This window comes from Amphiura filiformis, chromosome 3, assembly GCF_039555335.1.
Source record: "Amphiura filiformis chromosome 3, Afil_fr2py, whole genome shotgun sequence".
In the NCBI taxonomy this organism is placed as follows: Eukaryota; Metazoa; Echinodermata; class Ophiuroidea; order Amphilepidida; family Amphiuridae; genus Amphiura; species Amphiura filiformis.
The window spans coordinates 31485527-31509458 of NC_092630.1; the positions used below are offsets into that span (position 1 = coordinate 31485527).

Genomic DNA, 23932 nt, shown 5'->3' on the forward strand with positions numbered 1-23932 from the left:
CTTTGTCATTGTCATAGATGTGCTAACATAGCATGTGAGTGGTTCAGCCGAAAGTCGTGTATTTAAGACAAAATAAAACTTTTTACAAGAATCTGTAATTATTAGCTACATATATTTGAATGGGGCTTCAACTTCGTCAATACTGCTGTTTTCTTTGTTTTGTGCCAAATTTGTCATTTCAAAAATACCAAATGACAATTTGAATGACTAAATCAGACTAATCCTTCACTTTTAAGCAATTTATAAACAATTTTAATTTTTTTACACTTGCGCTGGGATCACTGAATGGGTCTTTAAAGTCTACATTGTGCACTAAATTAATACTATATGCTTTGGCTCATCTCAAGTTCTGTAGTGACGTATGCGCATTCTTTCAAAGGTCAAAATGTTGACTTGCACATACTTCTCAGCAAAATCGAAGCACATGTGCAAAAAAGCATTGACATCACTACTGAACTTGATGTAAACCAAAGTATAGGAGTTTGTAGTGTGTAATTTAAACCATTGTAAACAACAAGCAGCTGTGCTATAATAATAATACAGTGTAAATAAATTGTCTTTTACTTGCTCATGTATATATTTAAAAGTGTAAATTATTGAATGGTTTTGATTGTAATTTGAATTGCATGCAATTGCTTTTGAATTTGAAATTAAAGATTAAGAACACTAGAATTATGAATTTTTAAAGTTCCTGCAATAACTTGTTTAGTTTTAGCTCTCTATAAAACACTGACAATTTTTTACTTTTTTTTTATCTCATTTTGTTGTTCACAGGGTCACAAATCACGCAGACTTGTGAAGTTTCGTGGAGTGTTGACCCTGCAATAACTTGTTTAGTTTTAGCTCTCTATAAAACACTGACAAATTTTCACTTTTTTTTTATCTCATTTTGTTGTTCACAGGGTCACAAATCACGCAGGCTTATGAAGTTTCGTGGAGTGTTGACCCTGAAAATGTATGTACAAATAAATAAACAACTCCAGTCTATGTGTTGCTTAGAGAAAATGTAAAATGGATTCAATGCCATTTCTAAACTGGCAGGCCAGAAGGAAACACCGACCAAATGCATGTCTTCTCATTTCATGGATAAGTGAAAATGATTTATGTTGTGTGTGTTTTTGTATTGAGAGCAACTCTGAACAACAATATGTACACTGACTTTTTACATGTTGTGTATTGTATGTAAATATTGTTCATATTGTACATTCAATGTGTCATGTGACCAGATCTGGTCCAATCAGGCTAAAGTCAGTAATAATGAAACTGAGATAGGCAAAAGGTGAAGAGAAAAAACAGTAAAAAAAACATAAGAAAATTAAAATGTTCATAACTTTGCCACCAAGTATTCAAGCGACCTGGGGATTCAACATCAGTAATTGTATGTACTGAGCAAGTTAGTACATTGTAGGAACTCAATTTTCAAAATTCCAACTTTGGCTTGAGTGGATCAGATTGGGTGACTTACTGTCTCACTTAGTTGTAAAAAAACAGACCTGGACATTTTAACTTCAGTAACATTATTGTATATATACATTGTACATGATGGCTTTTGCCATGGGATACCTTGAATTATCATGTTGGGTTTTATTACATACACTTGGTAATGCATTACCGTATTCGTCCGAGTATAGTCCCACGTTCGAGTATAGTCCCACCCCCATTTTTGAAAAATTCCAGAAATTGTAAAAAAAAAAAAATGGTTTTTTTTTTTTAAGTTTTTTTTTGGTTTTGGAGTGTCCCTGGACCTAGACCTGAATGCTAGGATCATCTAGGATCATTCATGGTTGACCTAAACAAAAAAACAAAACAAAAAATTCAAGATATTTTGTATTTTTAATATGAAAATTGATACTTTGTTTTCATGTCATACTCTATTAATGATTTCAAAATGCATTCAAATTCAATGCATGTTGAAATAATTAATAGAGTATGACATGAATACAAATTATCAATTTTCATATTTAAAATAAAATATCTTGAATTTTTTTTTTTTTTTTTTAGGTCAACCATGAATGATCCATGAAATTCGAGTATAATCCCATTATCCCACCCCCCAATTGTGAAAAATGTTCACCTAAAAAACGGGTGGGACTATACTCGGACCAATACGGTATTATTGATGTCAAATTTGATAACAAAATAGTTTTTTTATATAATTATAATGCTAGTTTCCAATGTTATTAACTTTTGCAGTCAATATTTTAGTAGAAATTTCAATGATAAAAATATGTTGTGTATATTTTGACCTAAATTTGCTTTTTAACTAGGACTATGTGCATTTTGTTTTAGTTAGTGCTGTATAAACTTGTCCCTATGGTCACTTTTATCATAGTATTAGTATATGTTTATTTTTATATTCAAATCTTGTGATGTACTTTGAAAGGGGCAATCAGTGAATACATTGTAATCTTGTGTGCTGTATTGTGAAATTTGACCTGTCATCATCATTGGGTTTTTTAACAGTCAGGAATTGGAATTCTTTTCACCAGATGGGCATGTGACCTGCTCCCAAATTGAGAGTTCTGTGACGTTTCTACTGTTGAGTTGATGTTCCTTGTTTTAAGACACCTGTATTGGCACTGGTACAAAATGTATGTCTTTTGTGAATGGGGACAGAATTGAATACAGAGTACAGCATATTATGTCACCATTCATAAAGGACATAATACTGCCAATACAGATGACTTCAAATGAAGAACATCAACTCAAAAGTTGGAACGTCTCGAATCTCCCAACTTGGGACTTTATGCTCATTTCTTGAGAGCAGCACATTGTCATGGGTCATCTCTAGTTGACTGCTATGTAATCTGCTGGTAGACATCTTGCAACTTAACTACACTGGCCTCAAAAAGAAACTTATAATTTTTCACAAGTTCATATCTTAAAATCCTCTCCATAAAAATGAACAAAAAATGCACACAGGATTACTTCAATACTCTACTCTAAACACTGGTCAGTAACCAAACAGTTGTCCAACTGACACAACAGCAAAATGCACTGACATGGAACACCTTACTGGACCACATTCACAGCCCAACAGATTTCTTTTGCTGGGTTTCAATTATTCACCTGTACATGAACAAAAATTACACACAGGATTACTTCCATACTCTACTCTAAGCACATGTCAGTAACCAAGCAGTTGTCCAACTGACACAACAGTAAAATACACTGACACGGAACAGCTTCCGGGACCACATTCACAGGCGAATAATTGGAACCCAGCAAAAGAAATCTGTTGGGCTGTGAATGTGGTCCAGGAAGGTGTTCCATGTCAGTGCATTTTGCTGTTGTGTCAGTTGGGACAACTGCTTGGTTACTGAAATGTGTTAAGAGTAGAGTATTGAAGTAATCCTGTGTGTAATTTTTGTTCATTTTTATAGACAGGATTTTACGATATGACATTGTGAAAAATTGTAAGTTTCTTTTTAAGACCAGTTTACATGCCCTGTCCATTCAGGGATTATCAACAGTATTAAGTGTAACCTTGGACTTACATATAGGTAAGAAGAATTCTAGTCCTTGATGCAAATTTTATTGTGTAAAGAGTTTTGTTCATGTTCAGGACCTTTAGTTTTATGTGATAATTCATATCAAAAATAGCAGTTTCAGAGCTCCCAAAAATTAGCTTTTTTTTTTTTTAATTTTTGCAAAAATAATTGTGATAGTATGTGAGTTTTAGCCCTATCCAATCTCAAAATGGAGGAATCAATCAAGGTGGCAAACAATTCGATGGGGAACTCTACAAATGTAAAGCAAAATCCTGAATGGTCTATAATTAATCATTTCAAGAATGCCTCATACCACTTAGGACTTTCATGTTTAGATTGGATGGTAATTTGCCAGACCTGGAAAACATAATTAATTTCTCAGGAAGATAACCCAAATTTCCCAGATAGATAAGTCAAATTGCAGTGAATGACAGCAATATTCCTGTCTGTAAAACTAAGTAATTTTCACTCTTATTAGGAGTTGAACACAGTATAATGCATTCAGTAAAATTAGTCATAATGGACAAACTCATGTTGCCACACTTGTTTGATGGAGCGGTAATTGCGAGTCGTTGAAAACATGATGGTACTACACTACTTATGGCTGGTGTATTTGTAATGGTACAATGTAGATCAAAATTGAAAGCACAGAAAGAGTAATCACACGGGTATAAGCCCGCCTTCGGCTATAAGCCCACCCCCTATTTTTCAAAACATTCTGGCAACAAGGGTGCACTCAGGTATAAGCCCAGTACTAAATTTTGGCCAAGTTCTTAAATCAAATCAATGCTTTGATCTCATATTTAAGAACAAATATTCAAAAATATCAGTTGAAAATTAACATTTCACACTTATAATTTTAAGAAATTTAAATTGACATGATAGAAATAACTGGTACATTGGGCATATATACAAATGGGGGGGGGTGATTATTCTTATTTTCAAATTCAAGCACTAGCCCTTCCCCGGTTATAAGCCCACCCCCATTTTTGAAGTGAAATCTGCCATCTAGGTGGGTGGGCTTATACCCGAGTGGTTACGGTAGTTAGAAAATCAATTGCTATTTGGCTCAATTTCAGTTTACCTGTCATTAAAAAAGTATTTGTTAGATCTACATAGTTGTGATGTTGATTTTGCAATGAGTGAAGAGTTGCTTGTTGCTAATATAAATTTTGAGATATATCAATGAATACAAAGTAAGTTGAACTTCATTTTATTGGGAATTAACTTACTCTATATTTGATTGTTCTGAGCACCACCACTAAAGTGATCTGAGTTCTCATCAAAATAGTGCTGAAAATGTCACATACAGGGTGTATCAAAATGATTGGTACCGTCAGTTTTCAGTGATTAGGGACAGGACTGCTACATCACAATGCAACATAGGATGCACCTAATTTGTAGACAAATAATGTGAATGATCATAAACTACAAATTGAGGCGATTTTACTGTGATCCAAAGCTGCATTTGGAAGCAGCAGGCTTGTCAATAAACATGAAAACTGATGGGTACCAATCATTTTGATACAGCCTGTATAATAAAATTAAGAAATGAATTTGTTCAACAAATGACTCATTGAGTGATTTTGCTTGATCATATCACATTTGATATTATATTTTCGGCTGAATTATAACAGAACATGACTTAAACCATTTTAACACATTGGCTTGGTTTGTGGGATTACTTTACATCTTCATCTTGCTATAGAAATATTATTTAATTTGTGTACATCGTGGAACATTTAAGTACGCTTGTTACTCCGCGACTAATCATGCTATTACACAAGCGTACAATGCTACTCTACGCGTACAGAGGTGCAAGGTTATCTGCGTACAACTGCTTACTACGCACAGCCACGCAAAGAGTATGTTCCACGATATACACGAATTAAATAATTTTTCTATAGTTAGTAATGTTTCAGGTACCCAGTGCAATTTCATATCAACAATGAAATGTGTATACTCCGTTTACATCTGTTTGAAGCAATTTGTATTCTATTCTATGCCTAATAACAAATACCCCATTGGAAACTGAATTTTATAGATAGTTTGTTTTATTGACTGATATCAGGGGTATAAAAACTTATCTTATCAATTATTTTGTGGAAAAATGTCGGGTATTGAATAATAAGTGATGCAAAATTTTGATTCCTGTATGAATTTGTAAAATATGAAATAAAATTTTGAACTGAAATGTTTTCACCTAGATACTTAGTTCTCCTGAATGATCTTTTATTTCATGGTGTATAATATCTCTTGCTGACTCGATCCTACAAATGTAATGACACACACACTCCAACATGATGCACTCTGATTTTTTGCTCTAGCATGTTTATTATAAGATAGCATTTAGTCCTTGCAGACATCCATATGCATGTAGAGCCTCAAACATGAAATAGCATAGCTATGCATTATTACTGTAAAGTGTGCTGAGGCTTGTGGATCAACGTCTAGGCGTTGTGCCTGTGCGTAGCGCATTATAAAGCACTGCATTTTTCTTCTTCTTTTTTTTACTGCACTATTCACAATTCCAAATAGTTATGATAGAAGCACTAGAGTTTCCACACATGATGTACATGGTCCAAAATTTATTTGTGGAGGCATTTTGGATTTGACCCCTAGAGGTCATGACAGGTGTAAAAATTTCTATTAAATGATACATCAAAATATTTATCTGATCACAAGGATTTCAAAAATGTAAAGTTTGTGCTATCTTTGACCTATTGTTACCGAGTTAACATACAAAAACCTCTTTTTTGGGTCATGAGAGACAGCCACACATATATATTTAGTTCATTTGAGGGGACATGAAAGACAACCACACACACTATTCAGTTATTTCAGGGGAATAAGAAATAACCACACTTTACTATTCAGTTCATTTTAGGGGACATGAAAGACAACCACACACACTATTCAGTTATTTCAGGGGAATAAGAAATAACCACACTTTACTATTCAGTTCATTTTAGGGGACATGAAAGACAACCACACACACTATTCAGTTATTTCAAGGGAATAAGAAATAACCACACTTTTCAGTTCATTTGAGGGGACATGAAAGACAACCAAACATGCATTATTCATTTCATTTCGGGGGCATAAGAAATAACCACACCCATGCTATTCAGTTCATTGGAGGGAGCATGAGAGACGTCACACAATGTTCTCTCCACACATAATTTTTCATGTTAATTAGTCACCAAACAAATACACAGTTCACTGTCCAAGATAGCAATCATTAAGATTAGGCCAAAAAAAATTATGTTTGGTTGCCCTCAGCGACCAACCGAAAAAATTAGAAATCTTGGGTCAGGTTTTTTAAATAACTTTTTTAGAAAAACCTTAAATTTGAACAGTATCAATTCAGAACATTTCATTTTGTTATTCACTCATTTTATTTATTAAATGCATTTTTGATTAAAAACAAGTATTTCCATTAAAATTCAGTCCGACCTAACAACCCTCCAAATTTTTGTCTTGGAATAGCAACCAAACAATTTATTTTTTTGGCCTTACAGAAGGCTTCAAAGTCTATTACAACTTTTTAGAAGCATAGGCACTTGGACAGTCAACAGCATTTCAATACCAAATGAAATTACTCAACACACTAGCTGTATATAACAAAGCTTTTATTTCAAAGAACAGTTGCTTTCACAAAATGATTAAAAATAAATATAATAAATGATATCCCTTTCACAAACTTCAGAAATTGAGTTGACAAATCAAATAAATGGATTTAGTAAATAAAAATCTTCATTGCAAATTATGTTTATGTCCACATCAAAATGGACCTGTAATTATATGTCAAAAGACTTGAACTAATCAATAATTTGAGTTTCTTAAAAATAATTACAATAAAATCAGAAGCTTATTTGCTTCATATATGTGACCATTCACGACGATCCCAGTGTAAAGTCGCAATTATGAATTTCTTAGATTATGAAACAGTGGAAATCTCCATAAAACAAGCTTTAAAATTACATATATCACTTGCTTGGAAAATACGGTAAAGATTCGCCTAATGGCACACTTGGGTTCCTTTGCCTTGTGGTACATTTCATGTGCAAATAGAGAGCTCCTTAATCCCAACAAGAATTAAGATTCCGTGCCCTTATTTGCTGGTGGGAATTTTACGGGAGGGTACTTTTAGCTTGTGCCTAAAATTCCACTTATGTCGAGCGACCCCATAGCACCATTAGGCGAATATTTACGGTAGGTGCTCAAAAAGCCAATTTGCTCTTGAAATTCCTTTGTTTTCTAAGCTTTCTAAGCCAATATCTCTGAATAATCACTGGCAACTTTACACTGGGTTTGTGGTGGATGGTCACAAATGCCATTTCACAGAGTCATACTTGATACAAGTCATACAAGTTTATTTTAGCTTAGATAAAATGCATTACAAAGTGTTGATAATTCATTAATTACAGGATGACTTGTCACTATAATTAAATGGAAATATGTGACACTATCTGGTCCATGGGGGCCAAAGGCGGCAAATTTGAAACTGAGATAAAGGTAAAAATATGGAGTAAAAAACAATAAAATACATAAGGAAATAGACATAAAAAAACTTCAGAACTTCAGAACCAAGTATGCTAGACCTGTGGTGTTTTCAGTGAATGATAGCCCATTGTATGTATTATGTAATAATTACAGTAACCCAATTTTCAAAAATGCCTCCTTTAACCCCCATGGACCAGATCGTGTCACAGTATGGGAAATCTACCAGTCTTGTTTAAAACCAGGAATCTTGTATGAAACTTGAAGCACAAGATATGATTTGAATAATGGATACCTAATAAAGACACCTGCTACAGTACATCTGACACCTGTATTAAAAGTTAGCCATGATCCCAATTCTACTACATTCAAAAACAATTTACATACCTATACTACAGTGATTTTTCAAATACTGTAGATCAAATAGTATATTTTCTAATTAAACAATTGGATTGCACTAGTAAAGTAATATTCACTGAGATGGCATTATGAAAGTCCATTCAAAACCTCTCAACCCTAATCAGTTTTCCTAAATGGTAGCCTACTAAAATTGATTAGAATGATCAGCTTTGTGGTGAGATGCATATAGAACTTAAGTCTGTATACCTTTCTCGAGTCAGTAATTTAGATATTGTTTTTATCATATCTTTAAGGGGGTACTACACCCCTGCCCAATGTTGTGCCTATTTTTGCATTTTCTCAAAAATTAGCACGTTGGGGACAAGTAAGATATGTATATTATAGGGGTAAGGACTACAACTACTGCACAGGAAATGTTATTTCTGCGCAGATAACGGTTGTGGAGTTATAGTCCAAAATGAGGGAAAACTAATATTTGATCAATAAATCAATAACTACTTGCTTTGAGTTGCTGAATTTTCAGTACAGTAGATGTAGTCCTAATTGCCCCTATAATATACATATCTTATTTGTCACCAATGTGCTATAATTTCTGAGAAAAATGCAAAAATAGGCATAAAATTGGCCAGGGGTGTAGTACCACCTTAAATGTAATGATGAAGAGTTTATTAAAGTATACATTTTCAGAAAGGAAATGATGAAAACTTCAAAATCTCAAAATTCGATTTTACTTTACTGACTTGAGGAAGGTATACAGACTATATAATCAGTGGCATAGCCAGACTCATAATTGAGGGTGAAAAGGAGGGCAAATGCAATGTCAAATGAATACACAAACATCTGCATCTTCTCCGTAGACATCTGAATAAACCAACAGTTCATGGGGGGTCTTAAGTAGGAGGCTGAGAGAGGGGATCATGCCACAACCGACAAAATGCCACTGAATCTTAAACCAAAGGAAACAAAGAACAATTAAGCCCAAAACAATGGGACACCATCAGGATATAAAACTAAATATATTTCTTCTATTTCTCCTGTCTGTTCTACAGTAAAGTGTAACATTAATTTTTGATGAGAAGAGAGCATGTTCAATGATTTTGTTAATTAATTAAAGAGACTTGGTTATACTCTAGTATCAAACTTATTAACTCATGAGATCAATTTGTATATAATTTTAGTAATAGTAATATGTTTTTCATGAACTGAGATCGGTCATATAAAGGTCCCTCAACCAATATAATGCTATAATGTATTCAATTGCTATAAATGATATCAGGGCAAAGATGGTCTAAAGTTGATCTCAACTGGACCAAATGGTTTGCTGGTCCACAAAGTCATAATCATGCATTGGAATCAAAATATCCAACCATTTATATAAATATTTTGATACCAACAAGCATATAATGTAGTTAACTATCCAGTTTATGGGTGCCACTTTTTCACAACAATTTAGTTATTTGTTGAAGCTCAACTCCCTGCTATTATCAAAGACAGAGATAAAAAGATTTTATCACGTGTAACGTCATCTGTCAATCAAACGCGATCCCGGTTTGTTTACAAGTGTCGTGATGATGACTTGCTGAACGCGGCGGGAAACCGGACGCCTTATTGTTAATTTTGCACCTTCAAACATGCAAACCATCTCAAAAGTTAGGTCTTTATAGTAGGAAACTTTCTTTCGCGAAGGCACCATGACAACAATGCCTAGAAAAGCTGCCTTTTGCTTTGTAAAAGTATGTAATTTTTCGCCATTTGCTGCTATTCCTTTTCTCCGATCAGCATAAGATAGATCGGTCTTCCTTTTACGCGCTATTAACCAATCAAGGATCGTGACAGTGACATCAGACGCGATAAATTCTTTTTATCTCTGTCTTTAATTATATCATGATCACCTGTGTGGCACTACATTAACGATTACAATTGTTGTTGTAACATGTGATACAGTCTCTTTTTGATCAAAACAGCACCAAAGAGCAAACAGAATACGGGTGCAGTCAGCACAATGATTGGCGCATATCAAATTCACATCAAATTTTTTTTTTTTTTAAATCACTGATGTGGTCAGGTTTAATAGAAAATAATATCTATGATGCATCTATAAGTGCATCCTATTGATGTGGCACTGCACATAATATGTGACTACAACCCACAGCAAAATGAATTGGTTGTCAATTATTATGTTTTCAGCATCCTTGTCATTACATTGATGTCAATAAAACTGATTTTTTTAATGTAGTGATTTATAGTGCACCACACACAGGCATACACCCAACCCTCAGCACACTTTACAAGAACTTGCTAACTACTACAGGCCAAAACATCATATAAACCATCTATCAACATATAACTCTGGTATAGCTCTATGTGATTAACCCTAACAGAACTAAGTCTCACTAAAGCTCACTATTAAAACCACTGTGCGTCCATGCATCCCATGTGACTTGATGATGCAATCAGCCCAAGTCATATATAACCCAGGGAATCGCTGCCCGGGGCAGTGTAACCTCGATGGCTACAGGTCGGTGATCTTCTGTGTGGCATGCGAGGGGTCCCAGGTTCAAATCCCGGGGGTACGAAGTGACTTCTTTCTTCATCTTCTCTCCTTTTTCGTTTCTTCTTTCCCTTCCGATACCAACCAAACCACAGGTTGGGTTAAGGTTAATAAAAACATAGAGCTACACCAGAGACTTTTACAATTAAAAACCAACACACCCACTCTGGTCACAGGACATGCAAGAGATAGATCACAATATGAAGAAGATAACAGCTTATTGTAAGTTTTGATGACAAAATTCATGAGTTCAGAGTGGACACACCATGTAGGCCAGGGTATGTAGGATCCTCAAACAGATGTAGTTGAAACAAGTTTGCCATTGCATAGAAATACTCCTGTATCAAATTGTAATCAGGAGTGTGCCAATTATGTAAACAATTTGCTCATAAGATATCAGCTGACAGTCTCTAGGCTTTTTGATTGGGTAGTAATTAAATGGGCACATAAAAGGCCTTGTATTTATGGAAATTGATGATGACATTGCACACATATGAGCTGCTTATATTAGCTTGATATGAGACATGTAGTTCACCATACAAGTACTGTTGTACAAATTAATATGTCAGTCAGTCAAATTAATATCACACAGCTGCACTGATAATCCTTTGCAAGCAGAAAAAAATAATATGCTGCCCATGAGATCACTGATTTTGGCTTTTGCCATCTTTTGCACATTTCTCCATCTGTTTGTTGGTCTCAAGCTCCAAACTGGAAGTAGGTTAGATGAAATTCAAAGATGAATTGTTTCACATCTGCTAAGGCACCACACATCAAATATGCAAGATCAGGATTGAATGGAATCATGCATCACACAGGAGGAGTCAAATCCACACAGCTATAAAATAATACATATGCCTTTGGACTCTGAAATGACAACAAGAAATAAAATTTGTGTTAAACTTATGGGGAAAATAAAAAAATCATTAGACTACAATTTTAATACTGAAAACCTATATTCTCCACTTCAAGCAGTGTACTTCTCATTCTCAATTCTTCCTACATTACTTGGATCAGAAAAGTGAGTGTTGTTAATCAGGTTTTTAAAATTCTTATTTGATGTGATTACTGTATCTCTACAATAGTCCTCACTCAAATCATTGCAATTTACTGGGCACAATGTTCATTTGTGACAGTACTTTTTATGTTCAGTAAATCGAGTCTCAAAGTCTGTAAGTCTCAAAAATACAGCTTATTTAGCCAATGTCCAAATGGGGTCATCAGGTAAAATATTTTAGCTACTTGGTATCACTGTATGATAGTAATGGAAAGAACAGACCAAATGTTCATTATTCTTTGTCATTTAGATTTTTTTCAAGAATAATGACAAAATATGCATCACCTCTTTCACAAGTCAATCTCTTACACAGGACAACCCACCAATGTGCATTGAGTATGTAACTGCTGAATCCATAGCAAAAGTACCTCTCTCATCCACAAAATGAATGTGTAAAGGTTCATTATGGTTATGATGCCTATTACCCATTGGAACTTCGCACTGTACATGATGCTGAAGAGGTACTCTTTTCTGTGCACACATTTGGGCAAATTAATTCATGTTGTAGGATAATCAGCATGAATTGTTAAAAATCGGTTTCAAAAGGTCTATAAAATAACTTGCACTCTACAGTATTCGAAATGATCAGCACCTCTCCTATCAACCCTGATTTTGAAAACTGATCACTGTTTACATGACCATGTTCAATATTTAAGAAAGATAAATTATTGTACATTAAATCACAGAAAACCATTTGAGTGGCAATGGCCGAGACATTTGCTCTACATTTCCTTCTCTTTAAATTAGACAATTAATTTTCATGTAGAAAGTTCAATGTAACTTTGGCAACATAATATAAGCAAATATAATAAACTGGTGTACTTAAGTGCCATTTAGGTACAGTAGAAGCACGTACCTGGATTATTGCAGTAGATATTTCTTGTACTATGTCGTCATCATACTCATACCATTTCTTATTGCAAGCATTCTGGCAGTAGGCAGTGTCTAGAAAAAAATAAAGTAAAGAGTATATGGTGAAATATACATAATAACAAAGAGAAAGGCCTAACAAAAGGGATCTTTTCCCACTGTATATCACAACATCTTTTTATCAAACCCACCACTTGTAAACATTAAAATCAAGACATAAGGGATCTGGAATGAGCGTTTTGAGCATTTCGTCAGTATCTTTTATGGGACATGAGAGCACATCAGACATATCGAATTGCATTCTGAATACGAAGAATGTCTTTCTGATATAAAATAATTTTCATTTTTTGAAATTCACGATTTAATACAAATTTTATGGCAAATTATTAAAATTTGATATTTTTCACATTTTTGATATATAACAGTCCTCAAAGTAAATTTTATAAATCTAATGATATATTCTAAAAGTGTATGTAGCTGGGAGAAAAAGCCGACGATCAATTGAAAATTTTGACCTTTCATATTGAAGATATGGATTTTTTCCCAAAAAGACCTAATTTTTATTGGTGTTTTGGGGAAAAGAATCCATATCTTCAATACGAAAGGTCAAAATTTTCAATTGATCGTCGGCTTTTCATCCCACCTACATACACTTTAAGTATAAATCATCAGATTTATAAAGTTTACTTCGAGTATTGTTAAATATCAAAATATCAATTTTTAATCATTTGCCATAAAATGTGTATTACATTGCGAATTTCAACATATTTAAAATGATTCTCTTGGTAGCCTAGTTCTCCGTAGTCTGGTCATTCCCACCAATATGCATTCAAATATGCGAATTTCAAAAAATCAAAATTATTTGATATCAGAAGGACATTCTTCGTATTCAGAATGCAATTCGATATGTCTGATATGCTCTAATGTCCCACAATAAATACTGTCCAAACGTTCATACCCTACCCCTTAAGTTGATCAGAATTGCATCTAGCAGAGTTTGAGTGGTGAGTATAGCAATTTAAAACTTTTCCAATCCTGGACACTTTTAGGATGAATTTAGTTTGAGTGGTGGGTCCACCATTGATATTAACCATACTGGTGGGCTCCAGAAGTGAGCGATGAGATCCATTGCCCACTGTAGCTACAACCCTGAAGATGATACTGCATTTCATGCTTAAAATGGCCATGTTACACAAAAGTGCACAGCACCAGAAGTCAAGTCTCTCTGCTCTATGAAGGTTTGTATCGATCTGACTTAGAAGGGGTTAATATTGGTTGAATAGGATTATTTTACAGACTCGCTAACCGCCTCCCTCTGGTTCAGCTACTGATATATATGACACAGACATCATTGCACATCAACATCACAGATATCTAATACATTCAAATAGCTCGATATGTCCACAAAACATACCAGATGAATTATAGAAAGTTGAAGCTACCGAGTATAATATGTTCAATCCCCGCTGAGTCCTGATTTTTTCTCTCTCAATATTTTCATATGTCAGTTTGCTCAAGCCTCAATCACACCATTTAAATTATAATTTCTCGGGCTTGTATTGTTTATTTCCGATCCTCGCATATATTAATTTGTGTCTCGCATTGTCTTACGCCCTGCTAGGGTGAAGCATATAGGCCTCATCCTTCTTCATTATTAGAGTATAATATGTGTCAACTTACAATGTCCATAATTGATAGCTCCACTGTGGTTTGCTACGGCAAACAGGTTGTATTGGTTCCTAGGTTTATGTGTGCTTGTGACGTTGGTTACATCTATATCTATGAGAGGAAACTTCACCATAGTTCTATTCTTATCTGTAAATACAGCCCCTCCTATTACTCGATGAGTAAATCTATACAAAAAGGAAATGGAAGCAAATCAGCACATTCATTTAGGATATGTAAATCATAATTGGGTGGTTTTGAGAAAGATCAGTTCAGTAATTTGGGATACTGTTTTAGGTGAACATGGATAAATAACACCTTGAAAATTCCACTTGAAGACAAACCATTTTGTTCTTCTACATATTATGTGCAACTTCCATCAACCAAACACAAATAAGTGTGTTATCGTAACAACAACAACTTAATAGAAAGATTATTAACAGGGTGTCCAAAATAAATGAGGAACTTCACAATTTGGTTATTTCTTACTATTTATGGCTCAGATAATATACCATTGAATTCCATCTACAAGCACATACGTCTCTTAATGAGTGCCTTTAAAATGAGTGCATATATGCTTGTAGATGTAATGCTATGGTATCTGGCAAAATGCTGTTTATATCTGGGTTTTGTTCCTAGACCTGGCAATTTTGACATGCAGACTCTTAGATATAAGGTTTTCTGCTGGCATATCTGCATCATTTGTAGTGAATTATTGGAAATGTGTGAAAGTAGTCTTACAGCATATCTACTTCTTCATAATCAAAATCTTTAAAAGGGTTAGTTTTGTACAAATAATTTGCTTGAAATAATTTGCTTGAAAGATTTTATAAGAAACCTGTCATGGTGTTTTATACAATTAAAATAAAAAGATTTTAAATGATTTATAAGATTTTAAGTGAATTAGAAATGTACCTCTTGAGACAAATCAGCAGAATTTTAGGCAGTCTCCAGATATCAATTCTCTTAGTAGCACTGCATGTTTTCTCACATTTGTCACACTTGTATGCATTGGTGCCTTCAAGTTTCTCATCCTTTGAATATTCTTCAAAACAATCCTTTAAATATTGTAAAGAAATGATTTCACTATTAGTTGCCTGAACAAGCAGAAATATATTACCAATATTGTTGACATGGGTGAACTCAAAGGCTGAAAATTCTTAACAATCCTGGGAACAAATTTAACATCCCAAAGCTGTCAGGGCCTCAAATTCTGCAAGAATCAGAAAATCAATTCTCGCAATGATTCTCCTAAATTTAGTTTGCGAGAATCAGATTTGATTCTCTCCCAATTTTACCCATCCTGCACTTGGTAAGTTGTAATGATCAGTCGATTCTCATTTGATTCTTGCCAGATGAGTTTAGTGAGAATCAATTCTGATTCATGTTAAGTGCAACAAAATTGAGCCCTTGACTGTGGACCACATTCGATCCTATAACCGGACCCCCTTGGTTTGTTCTTGCCAATAGGATAGTGCCTGAAATCAATGTAGCTAAAACCACATACAGTTTTGCCATCATCTACCTTGCTCCAAGCATCTCAATATATTTAAAATGATTCTCTTGGTAGCCTAGTCCTCTGTAGTCTGGTCATTCCAACCAATATGTATTCAACACCATAATTATTAATATTTATAACCCTAGTTAATGCATATCACCAGGGTCTATGGTTTATCATAATGTATGGCAGGCCTATCAGAAAGGTATTACAGATGTTACATTCCAGTTGATTATCACACTTCTGAAGATGTTTAGGAGGATTCCTGAGCAGATGATAAAACTCAGTAAGTAGCTAAATACATTTTATCATGAAACTACGCCTCCTTACTTTCAACTGTACATCAGTTTTATCAGATGGAATTGGTAGAGTAAGAAATGTGAAGACCTCAAAGGTGGTAGACTTATGGTGACATCCATCACACTTCACCACACTTCTCAACTGCCCTTGGAATAGTCTTACTATTATAGAACGATTACTCTGCATGTGATGATTCCACTCCATACTTGATAAATCATCATCAGACAGTTTACACCTGTCTTCATCAGTGAGTGTTGGATGATCTGCTGAATTCTTGGGTTTCTGTCCTGCCTGTTCAATGCAAATAACACCACAATAATGAGATCTAATATCCCAGTGGGCACAGGTTAGGATTTCGATGTTGAATCAACGTTGATATAATTTCAAAGTTTCAACGTTACCTGATTTCAACCTAAAGGTTAGTTGAAATCAGGTTGAAATTTCAACGTTGATAAAATGTTGAAATTTCAACCTGATTTCAACCAACTTTCAATGCAAAAATTCAGGAGATTTAAATCAGGTTGAAGTCCATTTGCAAATACAACATGATTTCAACCTGATTTTGATGAAATTTCAATGTGATTTCAATGTCAGGTGTGCCCACTGGGATATTATGAACAGAATATACATGAAACAAACACTTCTTTAAAACCACAAGCATCAGAAAGCAAGGTAGACACTCAATCAGTCGCCAGGCTCCAACTTAGGGTCTTAGGGATTGCTGAAGAGTAGGAATGATTAAAATAAGTGAGAATTGTATCAAGTAAATGAGTTTGAATTCATATTAAAAGCATTCAGGACTTTTGTTACCCCCACTGCACACCATTGACTTGTAACTCTTTTTTGTCACTGGTACAATTTCCAAACTACCCAAAACTTACTTGCTATTAGAGTAGAGAGAGAGCACTGACATGACATAAGCTATGGGCTATTCTTACACATCTTCTTTCTGTAATTCTAGCTTGGTTGCTGACATTGCAGGAGGGCCATCAAATAGGCAACAAGCAGTTTGGAACTACAGTCATCAAATTGGCAAAGCTGGCCCTTTTTTTGTTGTTTGGGTTCCTAAAGACATTCACTTTTACAGTATCGACTGAGTCCAACCGAATATTAATTGACCTCTCTGGAAGTGTTTCAATAAACTTACTATGTTAATATCTTTGTGCAAACCATCTTCAATCAAAGAACCAAGAAACTCTTGCACATCATGTTGACGGTATTTATCCTGATATCCACTAAACATAGAAAGACGATCACAGATGGCATTGCGTAGGTCTGCGGGAGAGATGGATTTGTACTTGCCCAGCCATAAGGCATACATAACCTTAGCAAATTCCTCTGCCACATGACCATCATTGTTTGCTCTGGAATATAATGATAAAAATACATATATAAGCCAAAGAGCTTAGAATATTAGAGCCCAGACTACTGCCATGTTTGCTTCTTGTGAACCTCCTGATAATTTTACCATACGGCCAGCAAACTTTGATTTTAAGCACAGGCATATCTGCCCCATAACCCATGTTATGCACTATGCTGAATGATTACCCACGCTAAGCCCTACATGTGACAAACCTTTGACTCTCCTATGCGACCTGGACTCTATAAGTATCTGACCTCTTTAATGTAAAACGCAGACTAACATGTACAAGGGCAGTTTAATGGCACACTCACAGCGCATCTGTGATATCGTCACAAAGAATAAATGAATGTCTGATTTAATGTTGTTAATATCAAGGAGTTCCAAATTGTAACCATACCTTGTCCCTTCATATTCACCACCGATGAAGTACTGAGCTAATATAGTAGCACTACTAAGGCACTGAATGGCAGAGTTCATATAACAAGTATTGCCAATGTTTTTTAGTCCAGTTGTCCCTTGTGTAGACTCATCCTATATGACACAATGATCAAAATGGGGACATACTTAATATGATGATGATTTGTCTTATAATTTATAGCTTGAAATATTTTGTTGTATTATCCACACTTAAGGGATCTGGAATGAGCGTTTTGAGCCTTTCGACAGTATTTTTTGTGGAACATGAGAGCACATCAGACATATCGAATTGCATTCTGAATACGAAGAATGTCTTTCTGATATCAAATAATTTACATTTTTGAAAATCACGATATAATACAAATTTTATGACAAATTATAAAAATTTGATATTTTTCACACTTTTGATATATAACAGTCCTTGAAGTAAATTTTACAAATCTAATGACATATTCTTGAAGTGTATGTAGCTGGGAGGAAAAGCCGACGATCAATTGAAAATTTTGACCTTTCATATTGAAGATATGGATTTTTTCCCAAAAAGACCTTTTTTTTTGGGTGTTTTGGGGAAAAAAATCCATATCTTCAATACGAAAGGTCAAAATTTTCAATTGATCGTCGGCTTTTCATCCTACTTACATACACTTTAAGTATAAATGATCAGATTTATAAAGTTTACTTCGAGTACTGTTAAATATCCAAAATATCTATTTTTAATCATTTGCCATAAAATGTGTATTACATTGCGAATTTCAAAAAATCTAAATTATTTGATATCAGAAGGACATTCTTCGCTTTCGTATTCAGAATACAATTCAATATGTCTGATGTGCTCTGATGTCCCACAATAAATACTGTCCAAACGTTCATACCCCACCGCTTAAGTACAAAACAAATAATGCCAAACGTGAGAGAAAGAAAGAGTGAGAAAGGAAGAATGATTACAAAGAGAAAAACAATTGAAAAGGCTTATCAGTCTATATATATATAGAGAGAGAGAGAGAAGTGAAGGAAGAAGAGAGAAGCATCGAAAATGAAGAGCAATAGGAGTAAGAGAGTCCATCAGGAGGAGATACAAATAGCAAGTGAGGGGTAGTTCCATTTACCTTACTATAGACTGGTTTGAAAGATTCACTGTAACCAAAGAATGGAAATGCTGACTCACTGGTGCTGCATAATCTGATTGAAGTAAGAGAAAATGAGAGGTACAATAACATCATATCAAATGCTCACCCAATTACCATAGTTTGTCAAATAAACGCCCCCGGGGCGTTACATTTTCCCAAGGGGGGGGGGGGGCGTTTATTCAAGGTCAATTTTAGAGCGATAACTCCCGTTAAAATCATTAGTTAAACTTAAAACTCATGCTAAAATGACGAACTATGAACTAGAAACACGGTTCACTTCCAGGTTTCCAATCCAGATTTTCGCCAATTATTGACGCTATTATCGACCATGTGGGCAACTTGGTAAGCTTACTACACAAGATAGCATGGAAATATCGGCATTTTTGAAACATCTTGGTTGAAAAAAGTGGTGGGGGCATTTATTTGAGGGGGGGGGCGACTATTTGACAAAATACGGTATATCCAGTAAATCTGGTGGATCAAAACCCAGAATCAAAACTTGAACATATGTGACACAGACAATTTGATTCATTCAGACAAAATTGGTATGTTTTTTTTAAATTATTCTTAGCACTAAGCATTTGTTTAGCAGTTAATCTGATGTTGAAATCCCAAAGTCCCAAAGTCAAAAAATCTTGTTTTATATTTTCATGATATTATCACAGTTTGTGTAATATATTCATTATTATGTGTGTATAATGAAAAATAAATAAATAAATACCTTTCTCTAGGAGTTGCTAAGGCCTCATAGTCATCATCATGTTTTGGTTTGTCTTTGTTATCATCTTTCTCAACAGACAAGAGATCCGGTGAAGACAGTGATTTCTTGAGTGATGATGATGAGTCAATACTGTCATCTTGGACTTTCAGTAATTGCAGATGGGATATTTTGTTTGGTAAGCTCTTACCGAGAGAATCTGGTGCATCATCTGTAATGTTCAGATATAAAACATTTGAAATTAATTTTATTCTTGTGCTTTTGTCACTTTTAAACCTGTTTCAGTGTAAAAGTTGTTTACGAATGAGTATTTTTAAAAAGCTTACTATATTTTCCCTTTTCAGTTATCAGCTTTGGGTAATGAATTTTCCAGATATAAATGTGACATGGTCAAGGAAATGAGTCGGATATATTGATTTTGAGATATTGGCAAAGAAAGTGTTTTATATTGTTTTCAGCGATTGATAAATTAATGTAACTTCACAAAGAAAAGTTGTATCAACATAGGGTTTCAGTTTCAGAAAGCTCTAAATGTCCACTTTTGAAACATGTAAAACTCATTTTCAACAAGGATCGGCATGTGACTCATTCCCCTTGATCAAGTCACATATTTGCAATGCCCCAGTTACTTCATTTCTTTATAAACAAAAACCTGAAACATAAGGATGCTGCTGTCAGTGCTGTGTGTTTATTTTAAAGGTTTTATAGATTTACTGATAGCATATGAAGTGTGTTAATTTCACAGTTAATTTTCTTATTTAGATGTAGCTGGCAACTTCAACAGTATTATTGACAGTGATGCAGACTGTGTGCACTTCTTTTGAGACTTCCTCATATTATCTCGAGGAGGAGGAGGAGGAGGTGGAGGAGGTGGTGGAGGCGGAGGAGGTGGTGGAGGAGGAGGAGGAGGAGGAGGAGGAGGAGGAGGAGGAGGAGGAGGAGGAGTAGGTGGTGGTGGTGATGATGGTGGTGGTGGTGGTGGTGGTGGTAGTAAAGTAAGTCAAATGCTAACCTACCTTTTTCCTTATTACTAGCATTATCTATTGAGACCAAGTCTTTGTATGGTGGTTCTTGATGAGAGGAAGGATCTGCAATATTAGATTCACTATCACCAGGATCAACAGTACTGTTCTCTGTTAAAAGATGAGAACAGTAAATTATTTCAACAAGGTCAAGGCTTATCATATACAGAAACAAGTATAAATAAATGAAAGCAGTTTAGGCTATGGTTTCTGAGATTTTATCCAGTCTAAAAAAATTATATTAAAATTAATTTGTATCATCAACCAGATCACTGAGTTGCATCATTTGACAGAAAGATGTACCTCATTAACATCACAACTTTGCAACAAACCCAAACTGTGAAAAAATCACCCCTGGGCAGATTATTTGCTATTTCTCCATTTAAGATCGTGCCCAAAAGTGTCTCCTTTTGATATACCACATCACATATAGTCTTGGTAGGGGTTACCTTAGGAACCCTGGATCTAGCATGGGCTCCCAGAAAATCCTGGTAGGGGTTACCTTAGGAACCCCGGATCTAGCATGGGCTCCCAGAAAATCCTGGTAGGGGTTACCTTAGGAACCCCGGATCTAGCATGGGCTCCCAGAAAATCCTGGTAGGGGTTACCTTAGGAACCCCTGATCTAGCATGGGCTCCCAGAAAATCCTGGTAGGGGTTACCTTAGGAACCCCTGATCTAGCATGGGCTCCCAGAAAATCCTGGTAGGGGTTACCTTAGGAACCCCGAATCTAGCATGGGCTCCCAGAAAATCCTCGTAGGGGTTACCTTAGGAACCCCGGATCTAGCATGGGCTCCCAGAAAATCCTTGAAAACTAATGTTTGGTACAATTACAGTTAAGGACAAAGTGCACAAATACAACAATTATTGTGTGACACAATTGACTTTCGAAAGTCAAAAAGTCACAGTTTGTTCTATTTTTTATCAAAAATTCCAAAAAAAAAGATACATACGTGGGCAATGGAATCAGAAAATTTGATGCCCCATTAGATAGAGACTAGAAGAGTGTATTTCATATCCCTAGAAGAACTAGAAGAGACTTTTTCTGATCCAATGAACCTATCAGCTCATGGTTGAAGCATTCAGTGTAAAACAAGAAATTATCTGTTTAAGCCTAAGAACCGCAGAAAATGTGAAAGGGGTGTGTGACCATGAACTAATAACTATGTCCGGATCCTGACATAAATTTGCTACATTTGCATGTATACACAAATCTTGAATAAAGTTTGACACAGCCCCTTGAAACTATTGTGATGCCATCAGTTTTTTAATTACCTCTTGTACCAAAATAAAGACTTAATCACTATGTCAATATGCTTCTCACAGCATTATTCATGTAACAGCTTAGATATATATTAATAGATTTCTGTGACACATACCTTTCACTGTGCTCTCAGTACACTCAACAGGTGCCCCCAATGAGCTATCTGGTGTGGATGACGGGTAACTGGAGCATTCTGTAGGTTTGGAGACAGAGCTTTTCTGTTGTCCCATTTGACTACTGCTTGAGTTACTATCAGATTCCCCACCAAGAGCTACCAGCAGGAAACAAACAAAATATAACAAAAATGATTGCAACTTAATAACAATAACAATAATAACAACAGCAACAATAATTAGTAATAATAATAATAATAATTTCAAACTGTAATGTCTTATAAAATTAATTTGCTTGGTGTAGCTATACACACATAATTTATATTAAAAGCAAAAACAATACAGCTGTGAAGAGAAACGTTCTAGCAATATGGAAAGTACTTCAAAGCTTATCATTTGTTCTTGTATTTGGCCATGAACATTTTAGAAACGCACACTACCAGCTTGGCATTGAGCGCTTTCCTGTACTAATAATATAATGCTTTAGTCTATGCTATATTTGAAAATGCCCAAGTCTCACATCATATCTACAGATATCTGCTTTTCTATAAAAATCAAGATAGGTACCGAGTTGTTGGCATTATGTAATCCAACCGTGAAGTATTTCCTGTACATATGATGATTGGTGATATAGTTTGTACAGGAAGGAAATATTAACAACCATCACAGCTGAACAAGGTTACACCATTTACATCTGAAGGTTCAATCCCACAAACTGCACACTTCTCAAATTTAAAGTACTGCAAATTTGTCATGTTTATGTTATCTAAAGTCTCAATTACTTTTTCAGTCAATGTATTGCAGTGTTATTTTCATTACTGTAATATGTTTTTATGAAACTGTGTGTACAGATAATGATTTTCAGTTTCAATCCACATTTGATGTTGATATATACACACGGGATGCTGAGAGCTGTCCATTGATTAGTGGGCAACAAACAAAACTTTTGTACATGAAAATGAGCCTTCATCAGGAAATTTGTTTAAACTGGTGTGATTTTTGCCCCTCTTCGGGCTCTTGGGTCCCCTTTGATAGGCCCGGGCTTTGGGGAAATGTCTCTGCTACCCCTATGCTACCCCTATCTGCAGGCATGATTTGCACTGTAATCGGGTATCCATACACACTTGCACAGCTACAATGTAAGATGATCCAACAATTTCCTTGTAGAATACAAAGGCACACAACAGTTATACAAAAAATATCAGGAAAGAATATGTCTGATTTTCACCTCATGTGCACAGCTGTTATAACTGCACCAAACCTTTTCTAAATAAGTTTGTGATGTAAAACTTGGTCAGGGATTATGAAATTAGTCCTAGATGTGGATCCGACCACAACATTATTAGTTGTAAACTGTCTTTTAAGAAACCAACTCAGAACGTTGAAACATTTACCGCCGCATAAGTTTAGCAATATTGACAAAGAGTCCTTTGATAATGATATTGGTCACCAGTTTAGATCATTAGTCAACTCTACTGCTGATGTAGATGAACTTTCTGAAGCTTATGAAAAGACTGTCATTGATGTTTTAGACCAGCAAGCTCCATTGGTTACAAGAACCCGGAATGCACGCATCAGGCAGCCTTGGTACAACTCAGAAATACATCATGCTC

General features: G+C 35.0%; 1 protein-coding gene and 1 long non-coding RNA gene across 2 annotated transcripts in view; one reads left to right on the plus strand and one right to left on the minus strand.

The window, feature by feature from the left end:
• Nucleotides 1-228: 228 nt before the first annotated feature.
• LOC140148368 (uncharacterized) lies at nucleotides 229-5699 on the plus strand. Its single transcript, XR_011858478.1, has 2 exons — nucleotides 229-298; nucleotides 3481-5699. It is a non-coding gene; the product is annotated as an uncharacterized lncRNA (long non-coding RNA).
• Nucleotides 5700-7108: 1409 nt separating this feature from the next.
• Nucleotides 7109-23932, minus strand: part of LOC140148369 (uncharacterized) — a 44624-nt gene continuing 27800 nt past the window's right edge. The window contains exons 9-19 of the mRNA XM_072170296.1: nucleotides 22322-22477; nucleotides 20937-21053; nucleotides 19924-20131; nucleotides 19182-19254; nucleotides 18056-18189; nucleotides 17443-17659; nucleotides 16326-16586; nucleotides 15413-15555; nucleotides 14513-14685; nucleotides 12819-12907; nucleotides 7109-11772 (exon numbers count right to left, since the gene is read on the minus strand). Coding sequence (XP_072026397.1) covers nucleotides 11716-11772; nucleotides 12819-12907; nucleotides 14513-14685; nucleotides 15413-15555; nucleotides 16326-16586; nucleotides 17443-17659; nucleotides 18056-18189; nucleotides 19182-19254; nucleotides 19924-20131; nucleotides 20937-21053; nucleotides 22322-22477 — 1628 coding nt within the window. The 3' untranslated portion in view covers nucleotides 7109-11715. The remainder of the gene's footprint in view (nucleotides 11773-12818; nucleotides 12908-14512; nucleotides 14686-15412; nucleotides 15556-16325; nucleotides 16587-17442; nucleotides 17660-18055; nucleotides 18190-19181; nucleotides 19255-19923; nucleotides 20132-20936; nucleotides 21054-22321; nucleotides 22478-23932) is intronic.